The sequence below is a fragment of the Protomyctophum bolini genome, assembly GCF_963924005.1.
Source record: "Protomyctophum bolini genome assembly, chromosome: 8".
In the NCBI taxonomy this organism is placed as follows: domain Eukaryota; kingdom Metazoa; phylum Chordata; class Actinopteri; order Myctophiformes; family Myctophidae; genus Protomyctophum; species Protomyctophum bolini.
In genome coordinates, this window is record NC_137869.1 from 49,476,645 (window position 1) to 49,497,261 (window position 20,617).

General features: G+C 43.4%; 1 protein-coding gene across 1 annotated transcript; it reads right to left on the reverse strand.

Annotated features, from left to right (window-relative positions):
- Positions 1-17,290, reverse strand: LOC308320627 (myosin heavy chain, fast skeletal muscle-like; the record flags this gene model as incomplete). Its single annotated transcript, XM_080771175.1, has 39 exons — positions 17,070-17,290; positions 16,825-16,968; positions 16,407-16,563; positions 16,275-16,302; positions 16,080-16,188; positions 15,841-15,933; positions 15,684-15,747; positions 15,496-15,594; positions 14,889-14,992; positions 14,260-14,398; positions 12,979-13,097; positions 12,356-12,505; positions 12,066-12,236; positions 11,339-11,642; positions 9,951-10,015; positions 9,579-9,666; positions 9,371-9,488; positions 9,129-9,252; positions 8,900-9,036; positions 8,155-8,410; positions 7,232-7,474; positions 6,920-7,096; positions 6,685-6,830; positions 6,494-6,584; positions 6,013-6,402; positions 5,760-5,886; positions 5,513-5,631; positions 5,216-5,412; positions 4,543-4,726; positions 4,109-4,274; positions 3,852-3,976; positions 3,405-3,713; positions 2,694-2,897; positions 2,479-2,604; positions 1,943-2,113; positions 1,019-1,123; positions 830-925; positions 117-245; positions 1-21 (listed from the first exon to the last, which is right to left on the reverse strand). The coding sequence occupies exons 1-39, from the start codon at positions 17,277-17,279 to the stop codon at positions 1-3; spliced, it is 5,805 nt and encodes a 1,934-aa protein (XP_080627301.1). The 5' UTR covers positions 17,280-17,290.
- Between the last annotated feature and the right edge of the window lie 3,327 nt (positions 17,291-20,617).

Genomic DNA, 20,617 nt, shown 5'->3' on the forward strand with positions numbered 1-20,617 from the left:
TTATTCAGCAGCATCTTTTCCCTGTAACAATAGGAAAATAATGTTAGATATTCAACAATCAATCTTTAGTTAAATCTTAGTTAAAGGATAATGAACCTTCAGTTATTGAACATTACCTTGGAGTCGCGACTTTTAGATCTCATCTTGTTGACCTGCGATTCAGCGATGTCGGCGCGCTCCTCAGCCTCTTCCAGCTCATTTTGAACCTTCCTACACTTGGTCAGGTGAGAGTTGGCTGCTTCCTCCTGCAATATTATAGACATGGGTCAAAGCTGCACTATTTAAAAAGAGCATGTTGCAATTATAGACACTTTCAGGATAATGTGTTTGTGGCTAATACAGTGGCCCATGCAGCACGTTCATGAGTGCGTCGGGACGGTCATGAATTTGCCTTGACAGGTTCTCATTGGAATGACACGATCATGGCTGTGTTCTTGTTCAGCATCCTGTGACCCCGAGCCAAACATGTCCGCTTACAGGGATTTGTTTTTAATGCTTTCCGTGGTCTATTTTGGAAATGTTTTGCCATTACACGCACTTTGACTGCATGTGTTTGCAGCATGTGTGCATTGTGTAGCAGCATGCTTTCCATTTCAGCATCCATCCAGTCACAGGTCTTCCCAACGCCCATGTGGGCTGTGTGCGCCCCATACAGCAGAAGCATGGCAAGCTAGAGATTCCATGTGCCGCTTGTGGAAAGCAGCAAGATGGACATGAAGAATGCTCTGCTGTTGGTCATATGACATTGCATCATAACTGATTCCTATTATTCCTTTTAGTTAAACTATGACGACACACACCACTAACTAACAATGACTATTTGACTTACCGCTTCCTCTGCCTGTCTCTTGTAGCCCTTCACCTTCAGCTGCAGCTTGTCTACCAGATCCTGAAGCCTGGCCATATTCTTCTTGTCCTCTTCAGTCTGAAGTGAGAGTGAATTTATAACATTAGCTACATATCCATCTATTCATTTAGTCAGTGGCATGATGATGGTTATTTAAGTGATATAGCCTACCTGGTATGACAGCTCCTTCACTCTCCTCTCGTACTTGCGCACACCTTTAATAGCGTCTCCACTGCCTTTCTGTGCACCTTCAACCTCTGCCTCCAGTTCACGCACCTTCACAATGGAAACATACATTATGAAGAGATTGTGTTTTATTTCATTGACATATAAGCCGTGTTGACCCATTGAGATCTGAGAGCAGATTCTACACGTCTTCTAAATCATTTTCTGAAAAAACTATTTCATGTGAAGGACCCCCAGAAATGTTCTTGTATTTGGCCCGCCGACCCCCATCTGAAAATATTATTGTTGCAGGGACCCCCCCCCTAACCTGACTCTGCCAGATCCAAGAAGCTTGCTACACATGTTTGTTTTACAGCTTATTGGGATCTGGGATCGCGGAAGCAAATTCGATGACGGGGCTGTTCCTTTTTTTCAAGATACATGGTAGAAGATGATTGGATGGGACCGTCTGTCTATCACCGTGTGGGCGTGCAAACACAACCAATCATATTGACGTGTCTGTATAGCTTCACATCCGGTTCCCTACATATCCCGCCCTTAGCTCACGCTGATTGGTTCGGTACGGAGCGGTTCGGCGTTAGCTCAACTCCCTGCGAGATTCCAGATGGATGTGGTGTTGGGGAACATGGTTACCCAATACCGCCCCCAGCTGGCAAAGTCAGGTTACCCCCCCCCCCCCCCCCCCAGAAGCAAAGATGAGAGTTAAAAATGTTTTCTGTGAAATACATAATTCAAAGATTTTCACACGTTTTTACAAAAGAAAAAATCACAAATAGCAGATCTACACGCTTAAGGACATGCTTGTATATTTGCTATTTTTCTATAGCTAAAGTTAAGTTAAGTGTTTAAAAGCCAAGGTGACACAGATGCGTTCCAGGTCTTAATGGGTTGAAGTAAACTACACTTTACCCTGCCCTCCAGTTTCTGGAGCTGCTTTTTGCCTCCCTTCATGGCCAGGTTCTCGGCCTCGTCGAGGCGGTGCTGCAGGTCCTTGACGGACACCTCCAGGTTCTTCTTCATCCTCTCCAGGTGAGAGCTGGTGTCCTGCTCCTTCTTCAGCTCCTCGGCCATCATGGCCGCCTGGAAAGTCATCGTTGTTGTGAGATCAAATATACTTTATTGTCCCGCATGTAAAACAATTTCTTGGTCTCTTGCGTCATTCAACACACGACAATGGCTCTTTAAAATCATGAAAGGTAATAAACAGATACATGTGTCATGTGTCATGAGACCAGAAGGAATCAAACCAGGTAATACAATCACAATATCTTAGTACTCATTATATTTAGTAGTAATTGTTGTTGCTATTAAATAGCTTGATTAACTGAATATATTGTTGTACCAGTTCAGTCTGCACTGTAACATTCTGAACCATCTGCCTGAAGCAGAATGCCATAAGGATGTCTAATTGTCCAGGTATAATGGACCTCTGGAATGGAACTTACATCAGTGATGGCCTTCTTTGCTTTCTCCTCAGCATTCCTTGCTTCTTGAACACTGTCGTCCACTTCACCTTGAACCTGGACCAGGTCAGTTTCAATCTTCTTCTTGGTGTTCAAAAGGCTTGTGTTCTAAAAGATATACATTCGGATTAGCAATACAAGTATGCAAGTATGTTAAATAATGTTGACAGTTTTTCTTTCTTATCCAATTTACTTACCTGGGAGTGCAACAGTCCAGCGCGCTCACTGGCGTCCACCAGTTCCTGTTCAGCCACTTTGCGGCCTCTCTCCGTCTGTTCCAGAGCCACTCTCAGCTCCTCGATCTCAGCGACCATGAGGCCGTTCCTACGCTCCACCATGGCGCCTTGTTCCTTCACATCTTCCTGGCCTCTGAGAGCATCGTCAAGGTGCAGTTGGGCATCCTAAAAAAAGAGATCGCATATGAGGTGGACATGTTAAGAGAAACGTCATGTTGTTCGGATCATAGACCGTGTCAAGCCCATTCTGCTGTGATTTCAAATCCGCCATATTTCTATATCCGGTCCAGAAATGAATACTATATTGGCTGCAACCGCAGCGAGGCCGGGTCTTCACTCGGTAGAACCAGTAGATTTTAAAATTAACGTGACCATAATTTACTAAAAGCATATCATGATGATTTAAAAAAGACTTTAAACTAGGGATTGAATTGATGTTTTTGAAAAGGTTTACTAAGGTAATCAAGTGTAAAGTTCACCCACAGCCTCATTGAGATTTTAATGTCTTGCAAACAGTAGAAGACATCTGCTGGGCCATAAATAGGAACAGCAGCTTCAACGAGAAACCGGAAGTGGCTTCATTTCCAGGCAGCGAACAGAGCTAGCCCCTTGATTCAGATGTTCAGAGCAGTTCCGTTGATTGAATATGTGTCTAACTAATATGTTTTGCACCTTAAGCTGTCCCTGGACGTTCCTCAGCTGCTTCTGGGCCTCAGCAGCCTGGCGGTTGGCGTGGCTCAGCTGAACCTCCATCTCATTCAGGTCTCCCTCCATCTTCTTCTTGACCCTCAGGGCATCGTTTCTGCTCCTGACCTCAGCGTCCAGAGTGCCCTGCATGGAGTCGGTCACCCTCTGGCTGTTTCTCTTGATCTGCTCCATCTCTTCGTCCTTCTCTGCCAGCTTCCTGTCAACCTCACCCTTGATCTGGTTGAGCTCCAGCTGGACACGAAGAATCTTAGACTCCTCGTGCTCCAGAGTACCCTGAAATGAAATACAGGATCAAAAGGTTGTAGGACCTTTAATGTAACATCGATTATATACTGCTACGCTGTTTGAATATAAAACGTATTGAAAGGAATCTAACAATTGCGTTGTTCATCTAGGACCTAAAAGTGTTACCTCGGCTTCCTCCAGGGCTGTCTGGATCTCTGACTTCTCTGTCTCCACCTGCTTCTTGCCCTTCTCCAGCTCATGGATGCTCTTTCCAGTCTCACCGATCTGTTCGGTGAGGTCTGAGATCTCCTCTGCAAAATGATGAATGAACTTTCAGCGACTATTTTGTATTTGTGTTTGAATAAAGTTGTAGCCTGATCCATATTGATCTTTATATTAGTTATTCTTTAACTGTTATTTAAATACTGATGTAGAGAACTTACGTTGCAGGTTCTTGTTCTCACGCTTCATGGTCTCCAGTTGGTCCAGGGACTCCTCGTAGGAGTTCTTCATCTTAAACAACTCGGTGCCGAGAGAACGAGCCTCTTTTTGAGCTCCTTCCAACTCCGCATTGCCCTCTTCATGTTTCTGCTTCCATTCTGCCAAGACCTGCACAGCAGCCGTGATGAAATGTGTCATTTACCTCCACTTTCAGGAGGAAACAATTAAATGAATTCGTGTCAAAGCAATTCACGTAGCAATTCACAGTCCGAGTGGCATTAGTCTGACAACACCGCTGCTCCCAACATGTGCTGCCATGCAGTTACAACTAACCCGTGGCTTACTGTGAAGTTAGGTTTGGGTTTTGAGTAGAGTGTCTCATGACTGTAGGACTGTTAGTACGTCGGACCAAACACATGCACCCATGTCAAAGTACCTTATCGAAGTTCCTCTGTTTCTTGTCGAGGTTGGCGGCTAAACCGTTGGCCCTCTCCACGTCAATCATGAGGTCTTCCACTTCACCCTGGAGTCTCTGCTTGGTCTTCTCCAGAGAGGCACACTTGGAATTCACAGCCTCGATTTGCTCCTCAGCCTCCTGAAGACGCTGGGCGAGCTTCTTCCTGTTGATCAGTGTTGAAACAAATCATAGCATTGTGAGCAATATTTTGTATAGTGAGCGCCAGAGCGGTGTACAATGTTGTATAAGTGTGTGTGTGTGTGTGTGTGTGTGTGTGTGTGTGTATATATATATATATATTATTATTATTATATTTTGTATACTGTTTTTAGAATTTAATCTCAATGATCTATGCGTTTTCTGGGGTCCTTATGTCTAGTTAAATTATGTCACCTCTTTTGCAATCACAGACTCTGCTTAGCAAATGATTGGTTGTTTGTCAAAATGCTGTGCTGAGCCTGAAAAAGGTCAGTAGTGACCGGAACGTTGCCTACTTAATAACTTTATATTCTTGTACCGAGCAGATCAACAGTGTGCAGGCGTATTGTTTTCTATTTTATTATTGCTGTGCACTTGCCTACGCACCTGTTCCTAAGCCTACTCTAGGTGTGCAAAAGTCTTTATAGTGAAGAAAAAAACACTGATGACTTACTTAGCCTCCTCCAGCTCCTCAGTGCGTTGGACAGCATCAGTCTCATACTTGCTCCTCCACTGACACACCTCAGCGTTGGCCTTGGACATTCCACGCTGCAGCTCCGCCTTGGCCTCTTGCTCCTCTTCAAACTGCTCCCTCAGGAGGTCACAGTCATGGCGAGCTGACTGCACAGCGTGGGCAAGGGCGTTCTTTGCCTGGCAAAAGAAATACGGCAAAATAATGTCAGCTGGATGAAATTACAAAAAGATGGAATTAGGTCTGTTCGTAAAAAAAGAAAAAGGTTGTTCCATATACCTTAACCTCCTCTTCAACGAGTCTCTTCAACTCCTCGATCTGCTGGGTGAAGGCCTGCTTGCCTCTGGTGAGCTGAGAGACGAGAGCTTCTTTCTCCTCAAGTTGACGAGCAAACTCACCTAGTTAGACATTTGAGTATAAGTTTAAAAAGTAAATTATCTTTGATCAATACATACAATTCCTGGGATCGCCGCTGATGCCAGTGCCATCGACAGACCATGTAGCCTAGTAGACGATGAACATTTACCATTTTCCGTCAACAGTCTTGCTCTCTGAGCTCCAATATCATTGATCTGGCGAACATTCTCATCACTCTTGGACTTGATTTCACTGAGTTGGTCCTCAAGGGTGCGGCACATCTTCTCAAGATTTCCCTGTTGATTATCATTGGACACATTCAATCACTGAAGTAACCTACAATGTATTCCTTCGTTTCCCTCCCCCTGATTGGTTCATTGAACGTATTTTGTCAAGAATTACACACAAGCACTCTATTCTACCTTTGCCTTAGCAACAGCTTCCATGTTGCTGGACAGGTCATCGATTTCCATCTTGTATTCACTCTTCTCCTTCTCCAGTTTCTGCTTGACACGCTGGAGGTTGTCGATCTGCTCGCCCAACTCTGCGACGCTGTCCGCCTGCTTCTTACGGAGAGCAGAGGCAGTGGCCTCGTGCTGCAGGGTGGACTCTTCCAAGTCACGACGCAGCTTCTGGAACTCAGCCTCACGCTTCTTGTTCATCTCGATCTGAGCGGCGGTGGCGCCTCCAGCCTCCTCCAGCCTCTCACTGATCTCTTCAAGTTCCCTGGAGAGATCAGCTCTCTGCTTCTCAACCTTGGCCCGAGCGGCACGCTCTGCCTCGATCTCCTCCTCCAGTTCTTCAATACGAGCCTTTCAAATGAAGGGAAATATTAAAATCTTAATTTTTCACTTACTTTCCTTAAAATCAATGATTTTAAATAAGATGGGAAAAAAGAAATACCTGGAGTTCTTTGATCTTCTTCTGCAGCTGGGCTCCCATAGATTGCTCATCCTCAATCTTACTCAGAAGCTGGGATACTTCAAAGTCCTTCCTGTGGTATACATACAGTACATCATATGTTAGTGGTCATTTTTCTCCATGGCATTTCATATTATTATTGTTGTTGTTATTATTATTGTGGTCCACATTACTTCTTTATCTTCTCATCAGACTGCTGCTTGTCATTCTCCAGATCCATGATGGCTTCCTGGGCCAGTTTCAGATCACCCTCCAGCTTTCTCTTGGTTCTCTCGAGGTCCATGCGAAGCTTCTTCTCTTGCTCCAGAGAACCCTCCAACTGCACAATATAGTTTTCATATTATTCAGTAGGAAAATAACCATACCGTATTCAAGTTTCAAAACATCCAATTGACTTGCTAAACTCACGTCGTCAACTTGCTGTTCCAGCTTGGTCTTGGCCTTGGTCAGAGTGTTGACTTTGTCTTCCTCTGCCTGCAGGTCATCCAGGGTCTGCTGATGGGCCTCTTGGAGCGCCTTCTTCTCCTTGGTCAGCTTAGCAAGACCTTCATCTTGAGAGGCCATCTCCTCAGTCAGGTTCTTCACCTAAATAAGCAGAATGAATGGATCATTATCGTTTTAGAACTTGATAAGACCGCTACGCTAGAAGAGTGTATAATCGTGACTGGATCATTATTGTCCAATAACTTGGTAAGACGGCTACAGTGTATGATCATGAACCTTGTTTTCAGTGGCGTGTTTCTCCTTCTCCACTTTGGCCAAGGTGAGCTCCAGGTCGTCAATGTCCTTCTTGAGCTCAGAGCATTCGTCCTCCAGCTTCCTTTTCTTGGCAGTAAGCTCTGCGTTGATCTCCTCCTCGTCCTCCAGTCTCTCGGTCGTCTCTTTGAGCTTCGCCTCCAACTGGATCTTACTTTTAATGAGACCCTCACATCTCTCCTCAGCATCATTCAGAGCCTCGTCTCCCTGGTTGTCAATGAAAGAGATAAGTGAGGAAACGTGTCAGCATTTGTTCTGGGTGAGATTTCGCTCCTATGCCACTTGAATGTGGAACGCCCTACTAACGGCCATTAAGAAATGTGAATCCCTAGACCCGTTTTCCCAGGTTTTCTTTTACATTCTTTAACTGTAGGCCTATATATGATTATTTCCTTTTGTATATTTTTGTATATTTCCTAGTGTATATTTGATGAATTGAAATGGAGGACCCTGATGTAAACAAGTCTTGTTTGTACCCATTCTACAAACAGTGAATACACATTTTAATCAAAGATTAGTTTTGCAGCTGCTTCCATGGGGGACTCCTTCCTCCACAAGGGACACTAACATAGCTGAACAAGCTTGTGAAAAAGGCAGGCTCTATCATTGTAAGAGCCTGGACGGTACAGAGGTGAGGACAAGGAAGAAGATGGAGGCTATCAACCTCCAGCAGTGGCATATGCAGCAGATTCACCCTCCCCACAGAAGAACCAGACATTGGGTCAGGCCTTTGTGCTGCTAGCCATGTAGCTATACATACAATGATGCCAACAGCCGTTGGACCCACCAGGCATTCTCTGCCATGGTTAGATAAAATATACAAGGTCAGATTATAAACAATATGAAATATTATTAGCAACATTTCCTGTACAAGTGTAGCTACTTACTGATGATGCTGCAATGGCAAGGGTATTCTTCTCCTGCGTTAGACCAACCAACTTCTCTTCCAGGTTCTTCTTCGAGGCCAGAGCACTAGCCAGGTCTAGCGTCATCTTTTCGTAGTTCTCCTTCATCGCTGCAAGCTCCTTCTCAGTCTCAGCGCTCTGCAGAAGAGGCTTGATCTTGTAGTAGACCTTCATCCATGGCCAGTGTTTCACAGCGACGAACGAGCGGAGGTTGAACTGGATGGTGAAAACGGCATCTCTGTGGAAAACAGTTTCAGTGGATCATGATCGAGAGTTTCCACGTATTACTCTGGCTATAGTAACTTACTATTATTGTGTCATAGTTACTTGCGCAAGTACTGCGATCGGTTGGGTATGTACATTATGTATGTTGGGGTATGTATGTCAGTGTCCTCCAACAGCCATTCTTGGTGACAAAACTAAGGTATGTTTCAAGGTTGGTTTAAGGTCAATAACGGGTCTAAATTATTTAGAATAACAAAGAGCTCTATGACTCAGAGCAGCAGTCGTACCCAGACAGACAGCAGAGTGGTCTAGGACTCGGACATGGCCTAATTGTATGCAAGGCGCAAGTTGGCGTCTCGAGAGTGTTACTATTGTTGTCGTTATTTGCCGTTGGTATTGTCTTTGTTGCCCTGTGTCGTGGCAAGGTAAATGCAGATGGCCGCCCACCCAAGAGCCTGGTTCTGCTCGAGGTTTCTTATTTTTTTCCTTGCAAGGTTCTTACCTTGTTGCCGTCATCTTGACAAACTCCTTTCTCATGAGGTAAGCTCGTGCAAGAGCCTGAGTCATTGTGACCAGAGTGAACAGCTTCTCATCTCGCATCTCCTCCAGGGTACCCAGCAGACCAGCTTTGAAGAACACCTGAACACAATGTTACAAAACACGGTCACTAAATAAAAATAAATCTTTAGTCCACTCGGGATAATGTTAAACCGGGTTCACAGTGTGCTCACCTTGGTGTGTCCAAACCTGTACTCATCAACAGGAACGTCAATGGACCCAAGCAGCTTCTCTGAAGCTTTCTTGTTGTCCATGAAGGCGCCGTCGGGGCACGCGCTGGCGTTCAGTACTTTGTACCTGTTTTTATAAAAGTTCATGGTCATTTTGCGCTGGCATTCTATACTTTTCTAAAAGTTGGTAATTTTGCAATGACTAGGTTTGGAAATAAAAGCTGCTGGGGGAAACTAATGAATACCTCTGCTTGAAGTCAGCGTATGGGATTCTGCTGGGGAAGCCCTTTCTACAGATCCTGATGCCCTCCAGCACACCGTTACACCTCAGCTGGTGGATGACCAGGAAGTTCTCCATCAGGCCTGTACAGATGTTGCTTCATTATTAGAAGAACAAACTCTGGCCAAAGTAGCATTAAATGGTAGTTTATCATTTTTATTTTCAGTGTTTACCTGGACACTTGGACTCATTGGGAATCAGGCAACGCACAAAGTGAGGATGAGTGCTCCTCAGGTTGGTCATCAGCATCCCCAAGTTTGCCTATTGAGACATAAAACAGCCAATTATTTTTATTATTAGTAAAAAGTCATACAAAATTGTACTTTTCCCTCCCCTGCTATTATTTCAACTCTTTAGATATGAGTTTCTTTGCAGATTTAAAACATACATTAACCATTTAAGCCCTATTTTAAACTTCAGCCACAACAGAAATTGTTTAATTGTTAATTTTGTTTATTTCTTACATGGATATAATGTTGATAGTAATAATAATGCTTCACTCTTAAAGGAATATAATTTTGATAATAATGAATACAAAATCTTACCCTGAATGCACTAGACACAGTCTGCATGGAACCACCCTTCTTCTTGCCTCCCTTCTTTGTATTATCTGTTTATATTTGTTAGAATCGTGAGTTATCATCATTAGTCATATACAGAATGCAAATTCCTCCCTAGTGTTCATAGTATTCATATAACAATACCCCCAGGCTCAGGTTGGGGGATAGAACACGTATTATTATCCTATATTAAAACTCTATTTCTATAGTCCCAATACTTGAATCTGATTGGCTGGGTTCCGTTGTAAGTCTCACGATAATCGGGTGCAGTACTTAGTTTATATATATATTTTATCACACGATTTTGTAACCCATTTTTCACCCCTGTGTCAATCATCTAATGTGATCCTGGGCTCTACACACCCTCCACCAACCTAGTCCCCATCATTCATTTAGACAGTTTTTGGTTTAGACCAGTCATTAGTCCTACAACTACAACCAAACCCTCACCCTAAACCTAACCTCCCACGGGGCAGCACACCTAAACCTAACCTTAACCCTAAACTAAGTATGCACCCCCGATAATCCACACCTTCAATCACTTTATATAATTCCCAGCTGATCCCGCAGCTCTGCAGCTGAACTGGGGAAGGGGAGCACTTGATTGCCTTACACACCCTGGCCGTGTGAGCGTCTAAGCACCGCCCGCACTCATATGACTGTGAATGTGTGGCTCCGGGCGGCCTCGTAAAGACATCAAGCGCCTCCTATTCCCCCATCACAGAGACTGGAGTAAAAACAAGGAAGTGTGGCTCGCTCTGGTGGGCGCAAAGCGTAGCTACTTTTGTGAATGTAATAGGGTGTGAGGTTAATATTACTGTGTGTGTAACCATTTTAGAAAATCTATAAACCACGCGAGGTCCCAGCTTACTGTGTAATTTATAATGGTTGACAGGGTCAGAGACCTTCCGCTACGCGTCGGGTCTCACTACACCTCTCAGCCATTATAAAATACCCGGTAACCTGAGACCTCTTGTGGCTTATTGCTTTAATTCAAATTGCCTAGAGGGTGGGCTGGTGGGTGTGTTGGATGTCACAAACGTAACAGGCACACCGTTGCTCTGAACCGCACCCAACTTGTCACCAACACTGACCAGAGGTCTGCCATCAGAATAGCTGGCCGCTGGGTGCCACAGGCACACCATTGCTCAGCCCCTTCTATGTTCCTATTGGCTGAGGTTTAAACAGCCATAGCTCCAGTTCCCTGCATGCTTCCCCAAACTTGATAGGCGCACCAATTAGGGACAGGCTGTAATTGCTTAAGCCCCGCCCCTCTGTGTTCCTACTGGCTGGCCTTTAAAGTAAACAACCATAATAGCATTCAAACAGTTCCCAGTATCCTGGAACACATTACATTATATTAATAAACATACCTTCAGGCTCAGGTGGGGGATAGAACATAGCCAGCAGTTTAACTGAAGACTTCTGGAACAGCTGAATGACAGAGTCGTTAAGAGGATCTTTGTTCTTGTCCAGCCAGCCTGTGATGCTGTAGTCCACCGTTCCAGCATAGTGGACCAGGGAGAAGTGAGCCTCGCCCTTGCCTTTGCCAGGCTTGGGCTTCTCAAAGGCCTTGTTCTTTCCCAGATGCGCTAAAACCAGCGCCTCGGCGAAGGATTTGTCTGTAGCCTTCGGGAACATGCACTGCTCTTCAAGGATGGAGAAGATGCCCAAGGGCTGTGTAAAGGAGACAAAAAACAATATTAACATCATGTCCATTAAACTAAGTAAGTATGTAAGCCTTGCCGAGCAATGAGGTACATAGGGCAGGAGCCTATCTCTCTGTAGCATGAGGCAGTTTTGAAGTACACGCACACCCCCTGGACATGACACTAGTATGTCACAGGGACCACAATCCAAACCCTTGATGCTGAGTGCCAACAGGGAGGCACTGGCCGGGTCCCATTTTTAGAGTCTTTGGTATGACCCAGCCGGGGATCGAACCCCCAGCCTCCCAATCTCAGGGCGGACACTCAAACCAAAAGGCTACTGAGCTGGTGCAATTAAACCAAAGCACAGAATAATTGTACCTTCTCAATCAGCTCAATGCAGACAGCCAAGTCCATGATAATACATACAAATGTAATAATAATTGTATACCTTCTCAATCAGCTCAATGCAGATAGCCAAGTCCATGCCGAAGTCAACGAGATCCCAGGGAATACCCTCTTTCAAGTACTCTTCTTGTTCCAGAACAAACATGGTGTGGTTGAAAAACTGTTGCAGTTTCTCATTGGTGAAGTTGATGCACAGCTGCTCCAGGGTGTTGAACTGTGAGTGGAAATATCATTATTAGTCCAATCTCTTGTAATAAAGTGTTGTGTAATTGTGAAAATGACACAAAAATAATTAGGCCTAAATTCTCCCAATTAAAACAAGTCCATGCTTACGTCAAAGATCTCAAAACCAGCGATGTCCAGCACACCAATGTAGAAGACCCTCTGCTGCTTGGTGTCCAGCATCTCGTTGATCCTGATGACCATCCAGAAGAACTCCTTCTCATAGAGGGACTTGGCCAAGGCACCGACTGAGTTCATTACCTAAGGAAATATGAACGTTATTAGAATGAGAATTATGCAATTTACAATTTAGACATTTATTAGATTATCTTAATATTTGATTTAAAGTAAATAATAAGGAAAACATGAGGTAGTACAAAATGCATAGAAATTGTAATCGAGGAGCATAGGTAAACCAAGAATCAACTCTAAGTAGTATAATCTCAAAAAAATCTATAATCTGTACATTGAAACTATACACACACTAGGGTGCCAGGTCAAATTAACCTTATATCGTTCTACATAACACACTATCTAAATTGCATTTTACCATTTGTATAAACCGGCTTGTAAAGGTTGTCAAGGCTAGGGTAAGTGCTACGGCAAGTGATATGGACTAATAGTGGAGTCTGAAGATGATTTAAGACAGTGCGGACACAACTCAAACATATATTGTAATGGCATGGTGTGTTAATGTGCGTATGAAATCAGAACATGGAAATCATGCAACTCACCTGTGGCACAGTTTGTCCTTTCGTGACATACTCGTTTCCCACTTTCACCCTGGGGTAACAATATGCCTTAAGCATCTCTGCTGAGTTTATGCCCAACAGGTAGGCAATCTTGTCAGCCTCTGAAATGTTCATGCAATTTGAAATTTACATTTTAGACATTAATCCAGAAATCAGCACGAAATCATCAAATGCATTAACCAAATAATCATCGGTCTAAACCAGCGGTTCCAAAACATCTTTGGCCATGCACCCCCTGTTACCTCCCGACCTTGCTGACGCACCCCCCCACATGGAAATATAAATTGCATAAGCATAAGCTGCAGTATATAGAGACATATATTTCCTATTTATCCACATGTATGCACATGTGTATTAACCTGAATATGGCATCTATATGCAGGATAGGCTATATTCTGTATACTTATCATTGGAATAACATGTTAATATATTTAAAATAAAACCATAGCACCACCATTAGACTTTTCTTTTAAAAAAATTGTCCCACAATTATGTAACCCATTTTTCACCCCTGTGTCAATGATCTAATCAAGGGTGTGTAGAGCCCAGGATTACATTAGATTCTAATGTCATCCTGGGCTCTACACACCTTCCGCCAACCTAGTCCCCATATATGGGGGACTTGAAATCATGCTTCCTTCATGCCTGAGTGTTCAAGTTTCTCCATTACACTTGGCAGGGTTGAGTTTCCCTTGTTGGACATGGAAGGAACACGTTATTCAAACCAGTTCCTGTCCTCTCCATCAGGTGCCCCGGCTGGCCAGGGGGAGGCAGTTTAGAGACCAGAATTACTGCATGTTTTTTGTGAGGGTACCTACCCTAGGCCCAGAAAGGCTGTTTCCCCAACCCAGCGTCGGGTGTGGGCACTGATGACGTGGAGGAGGAAAAACGCTACCAGCACCCACAGCGTCCCGAGCTGGAATCTAACCCAGGACCTTCTAGCTGTGAGGTGACAGCACTACCAACTGTGCCACCATGCCCCCTACCATTAGTGTTTTCATGGCGCGCACCCCCTAGAAGGCGCTCACGCACCACAGTTTGGGAACCACTGGTCTAAACAGTATAATTTATAAAATCATAATAATAATAGAAATATAACAGAGTCGCGATTTCAAATAGAGTCGCGAGGAATCCACTGGGAAATGAATTCCGTCTTGTATATACTATATTTATATTCTATATTGTATAACAATGACCAAAAGCTACTACTTCTACTAGTACTACTACTAATACTAATACAAATATAAATAAAGACCAGCTCACCCTCTGTGCCTTCTGGTTCGGCCTGTTCCTCACGCTGCTTCTGTTTGAACTTCATGACTCCGTGGTGCATCACTGCACCGGTCATCTTGTAGATCAGCTGTTTCTCCTCACCGTTGAAGCCCAGGATGTCGATAGCTTCCTGATGAGAAGATGTGTTCAAAAGATTGAGATTATTTAATCACAAACAAACATCCTTTAAAACGGTGTACAACTGTAAACAAAGCAACATACAGTGTATGCAGGGTATTTATCTGCACATTTCTAAAGTGGCAATTTAAGGACTTTAATACCTTTTTTAATACAAAAAAAAACAAATGAGAGCATTACTGCATCAAAAGTAATCAACAAATACTATACTATAATAATTGTCAAGCATTGGCCAAATTGACAAATATTACCTAAGAAATAGGAAAAACATGTGAATACATGCAGATCGGATATTTTCACAATATGTAGGCCTATCTTTGAAACTGAATCAACTCTTACAATTCCAAGTTCAGTTATTTTGGGGGCGGGGTCACAGCCTAAAAGCTTTGAGAAGCACTTATTTAGATAATACATTTTGCAGAGCAACTGACTGCAGTCCACAGTAAGTATTAGAAAGTGTTTTTAAAATAATGTCCACTCACGTCAGTAGCCTCAAGCTCCGTCTTGTCGTCAATGCTGGCCACAACGATCACACCCATGCTGATCAGTGGGAAGTCGTAGGGGTTGGAGCTGATCAGGCACATTTCTGAAAAGGGATTTTAAAAAGGGTGAACATGTGTTTTTTCGAGGGAGGGAGGGGGCATCTCTGATGCATTTGGGGAGTGCATTCCAGAGTGCAAGGGCATGCACGCAGCCACAGAGAAGGTCTTGTTGCCCCAGGATTGGAGCCTGATCTTCTTGGGGACCTCCAAGACGTTGGCATCACTCACCCCGAGGGTACGGGACGGGACACGAGGCTCAAGGAGGGCTGAGGGGTGTGTGTGTGTGTGTGTGTGTGTGTGTGTGTGTGTGTGTGTGTGTGTGTGTGTGTGGGGTGGGGTGGGGGGGGGGGGGGGGGGCAAGGCAGCATGTACAGTGCCTTGTAGGTGGTGAGCAGAAATTTGAAGTGACAGGCAGCCAGTGGAGGTCGTGAAGGACTTGTGTGATGTGATCTCTGGAGCGGGTGGTGGTGAGCAGGCGCCAGGCGGGCGGCTGTGTTTTGCACAGTTTTAAACTGCATCGTTGATTCGTCAGTAAATAAACACTTACCAACAATCCCAGGTATGTGGTTGGTCATCATCTGGAAAAAGATGTGGTAACCCCTCTCTGCAGCAAGCTGATATGTCACTCTGGACTTCTCCAGCAGATCTGTAGGGGTTGTACATAACTCAATAATAATAATAATAATACTCAAATTAAGGCATATATGATTTTTGATCTGTGAACTTCATACTTACATGTCTCAATATCAGCACTGGCCAGTTTACCCGATGTGCCGAAATGGATTCTGATGAATTTACCCTGTTTGATATACAGTAGCACAATTAGTTGCATCGCTCTACATTGTGTAATATTGCAGGTTTTCTCATGAGAGGTCATTATTTTTACACTTACAAAGCGAGAGGAGTTGTCATTCCTCACAGTCTTGGCATTACCATAGGACTCCAGCAAGGGATTGGCTGCAATAATCTGATCCTCCAGTGACCCCTAGAATGTTTTAGACATCGCCCAGTTTGATCAGAATTGTTTTAAACTGAATTGCTATAGTGAAAAAATATATAGCATAATATAAATGCTTTTATGTTCAAAACATGTATTTGTTAAAGTTCAGAATATATAATAATAGGCAATACCTTTATTTTACCGCTATCTGCTGCCGATTTTTCTCCACCGGAACTAGCTGTTGCAAAGTACTGGATGACACGCTTGGTGTTCACAGTCTTTCCAGCACCGGATTCTCCACTGGTTAGAAGACAAATGCAATTAGTGAATATGTGTACAAGCATACAAGGGCCTTGTTTTAATGCCTAGAGATGATGCAAACTTACGTGATCAGGACAGACTGGTTCTCTTTATCTGTAAATTGTAAAGCACACTTTTAGTCATGGATATACAGTACAGCTTAAAACCACTATAGTTTAATATTTATTTTACATAGTCCTGTCTAGTACTGTACGTACCCATCAGCATGAACTGATAGGCGTTGTCAGAGACAGAGTAGATGTGGGGTGGAGCCTCAATACGCTTCTTGCCCCTGTAGGCATTTACAACCTCCTGGTCGTACACTGGGAGCCACTTGTAGGGGTTCACAGTTGCACAGAACAAGCCGGAGTAGGTCTGAAGGGGAGAAGAGAGAGAACATTAACATCATGCAACATAGCACTGAGTACGCCACATACTTGTATCTGGGACAACGGATCACTAGAGCTGGGATTATTCACTAACGAGTTGCAAACTTGTGGCAATGAGCAATAAGTGATTTTATTTGGTTAAAACAGTGTTAAAAAATAAATTGTGATAGGTGCTTGTTCAGTAAAGTCTCCAGGTCACTCCATGTGCAATACTGCAATTATTTTCTCAGCGCGTAAACCAGCTTACATAGATCATCCATGCTGCATAACGCTCTTTGAGGTTATACAGGACGGCGGCTTCACTGAGGTGGGTCATCATGGCCATGTCCTCAATCTTGTCATACTTGGGAGGGTTCATAGGGGTGACATCTGCCTCATTCACAGTTCTTTCCTAATAAAAATAAATACATACAATAAAATAAAAAACACTCCAGAATGCGTTATGATTACAGTAGTACTGTGCCACTGTTTGATTTTAGAATACCAGCTCACCTCCGCCTTTTCAGTAAGCAACTGCACGGTGACTTTGCCACCGTCCTTACTGATAATCTTACACTTGAGGTACAGCTCTCCCTTGTCAACCACATATGCTGCCGTTTTGGCATCAAAGGGCGCCGACTGAGACTCCATTCTCTCCTTCTCTGGTTTACGGAGATATATGGCGGCCTTGCCGTACTGCTCCATCTCTGCGTCCGTACTCATGGTGGCGGCTTTCTGTCGACAGACAAATAGATGGTGTTGATGACTTTTTCTGACTTGAGATCAGAGCAGATAATAATTTCTATAGGACTACAGCATGTTGGACTATTATGGTTGTTATAGTTTATTGTAGGTTTAATAGAAATATTATGAAGACTCACTTTTCCCTTCTACCAGTAGAAATGGAACCTCGTGTGCAACCCCTAAGTGTGAGGGAGGGAAAAACATTTTTTTAGGACATCATGAATTAATATATATATATATTGTGGCTTTCTCCTTTATTTTATACTTTATATGGAGGGACAGACAGTAGGCTGACAGGAAATAGGGAGAGAGATGGGGGGAAGACATGCAGTAAAGGTCGTCGGGATCGGGAGTCGAACCCCCGGTACACTGCCAGACAGGATTACCAGCCAAGGTGCCTGGACCACTAAGCCATACTAAATAAAAATTTTAACCATGAATTAAATTGGATTATAATGAATCCTGATGTTCATTCTTGTCAACACTTCTCTTTAGTTCCTCATCTGAAAAGAGGAACATTTCAATATTTCAAAAATATCTCTAGTCCTAGTAGACGTAAAAGTACTAAATAATTAGAAATCTCTTGGAAATGTAAAAACACATGCAATGCAACGTATTACCAATATTTAAATTATCATAGCATAATTGAAATGCTATGATATTGATGATATTGATATATGATATTTCTAAATAGAAATAAAAAAACAAAAGCAAACAATATCACTATAAATACAAACACACAATCAATAATTTAAATAGGTGTACAATGTAACATACATGATTCTGTCCACTAATTATGCGTGCATGCGTGCGTGTGCGACGTGCGTTTGTGTGTGTAACCTTGGATCATGTCTGTAGCTATTTGGCACCATGTACAGAGTCATGTTAAAAATGAATAGTTCACATGTCTAATAGATGTATGAACAGCATCACTAAAACATGTGAGACTATGAACAGCTAACATCACTAAAACATTGATATGACTAAATGATGGACGGATGCAAGGCTCACTCACCGCCAAGTGGAACTCCAGACTCCTCTGCAAAGGGCTCCATTGTCAACCATCGCAGCATGCTTATATTGGGTGTTAATTGCAGACTATGCAGAAAGTAAAAGTAGCCTAGGAGTTTCCTTTCAAGGTCCTTCCATTCCTATTGGGTAGTGCTTCTTGTAAGTGACAGGCTGGTATGCATGGTGGGGTGCTGGGTTTCTTCATTTTGGCAAAGGCATTACAATTACTTCAATTAAGTCTTGTCACATAATTGTCAGGGTGGTGGGGTGCCAGATTTCTTTATTGGTCAGGTCATTAGTATACTTCTCGTCAGATACATCATTTGGAACGTGTTAATAGTGAGTAAGTTGCTATAGTACTCACATACTGACTAAAATAAAACAATCCCCCATGGCGTCCTAGAGTTAGGTTAGGGAGGAAGTTGAATTTCCACTGTATGCTACTTCATAATTCTACTGCATTTCAGGATGACTTCAGACTACACTCAATTTGACAGCTTTAGTTACGCTTTGGGGTGTTGATGTTTTTGTAGTCATGTGGTTCAGATGTTTATGAGGCGTGAAGTTGTAAACTAGTGCTGTTACTGCTCCAACAAATAGTCTGGCTCTGGATCACTCTGGACTGGACTGGACTGTCTTCACTCTAGGGACAGTTGGGATGCGATGTAGGGTGTAGCGAGACCGGACCTGACCTTGTATATGGTGAGAAGGAAGTTTGAAATTGATTCTGAAGGAGATTGGGAGCAAGTGCAGGGACGCTAGAACGGGGGTGATATGGTCAAATTTCCTGGAGCCAGTTAACAGGCGAGAAGCAGCATTCTGTACTAGTTGGAGACGGTGAATAGATTTTTTTTGTGAGGCAGGTATGCAGAGAGTTACAGTAATCTAAGCGTGAGAATATAAATGCATGAATCACTTTTGTCAAGTCAGAGGTGGATAGACAGGATTTGATTTTGGCGATGTTTCTTAAATGGTAAAATGATGATTGAGTGACTTTCTTAATGTGGTGTTCGAAGTTGAGGTCAGGATCAAAAGTGACACCTACATTCTTGACAGTGGGCTTGAGATTTATGATTAAGGGGCCAAGGTCATTGTCTATTTGGGCTCTGGCGAGAGGGTGGCCAAACACTAGCACCTCAGATTTTGAGTCATTAAGCTGGAGGAAGTTTGTTAACATCCAGCTTTTGATGTCCGCAAGGCACTTATGGAGGGTGGCTAAGTTGTCTTTATTGTTTGGATCAATGGGGAGATTGTGTGTGTCAAACGGCGTAGAAATGAAAATTAATGTTATGGTTACGGATAATCTCTCCTAGGGGAAGCAGGTAGAGGGAGAATAAAATAGGTCCACGGGGACCACCATTTGATGACATTTAGTCATCAGACCCAGTACTAGATGGCCACGTTCACATGGTTTGAACAAACACTTGTGTTTGATGGAGGGATGGGGGGCAATCAAACACAAGGTGTGTGTGTGTGTGTGTGTGTGTGTGTGTGTGTGTGTGTGTGTGTGTGTGAACTTGAAAGTGAATTTATTTGTATTTTATATATGCTGCGATCCTCTGTATAAGTACACCACGTGTTCCCAAGCACGTTTTTTTTCATACATTTAGTTTTTAAATATTATTTTTAAACCGTTCAAAATAAAACCTGCTGATACTTACAATAAGACACTCCCGACCTACTTTTAAAACCTTACTCTTTTATTATTTTTAAAGCAACATTTTTCATGACTTATATATAGCCTATGGGCCATTCTACCAAATTGGTTCAAATTCAGAGTTGGAAATTGTGTGAAATTTGTACATGCCATTTTGGAAAAACTTTGACCATATTCATCTTGCACCAGATCTAAGGGACACATATTTAGTAAACACAAGTGTCACGCTGCCGACCCGGAATGTGTGTGTGGAACCAAGCAGGAGAGCGGACACAAGAATGACTGGATAAAACACTTTACTTAACTTAGGAAAATAGTACACAGGATACGCCACACAGGGCAGGAACTAAAACATACAGGAACCCCGGGCGGAACAGCAGCGTAATGATGGCATAGAACCAAACTATAATCCGACACAGAGTCCCACAAACACACCACTTAAATCCCATAGTCACTAATAGGCACAATAGTCCACAGCTGTGTTCCCAGGAGGAAACTGTCTCTCAGGTAGGGTGGGGGAGGGGAACACAACAGGGCAGGTAGGAGAGAACATAAGGGTGGCAGACCAGGCATGGGACGTCCTGGGACAGGACGTGACAGCACCCCCTCTCCAAAGGGACCGAAGAAGGAGACAGGGGGGGCCAAAGTC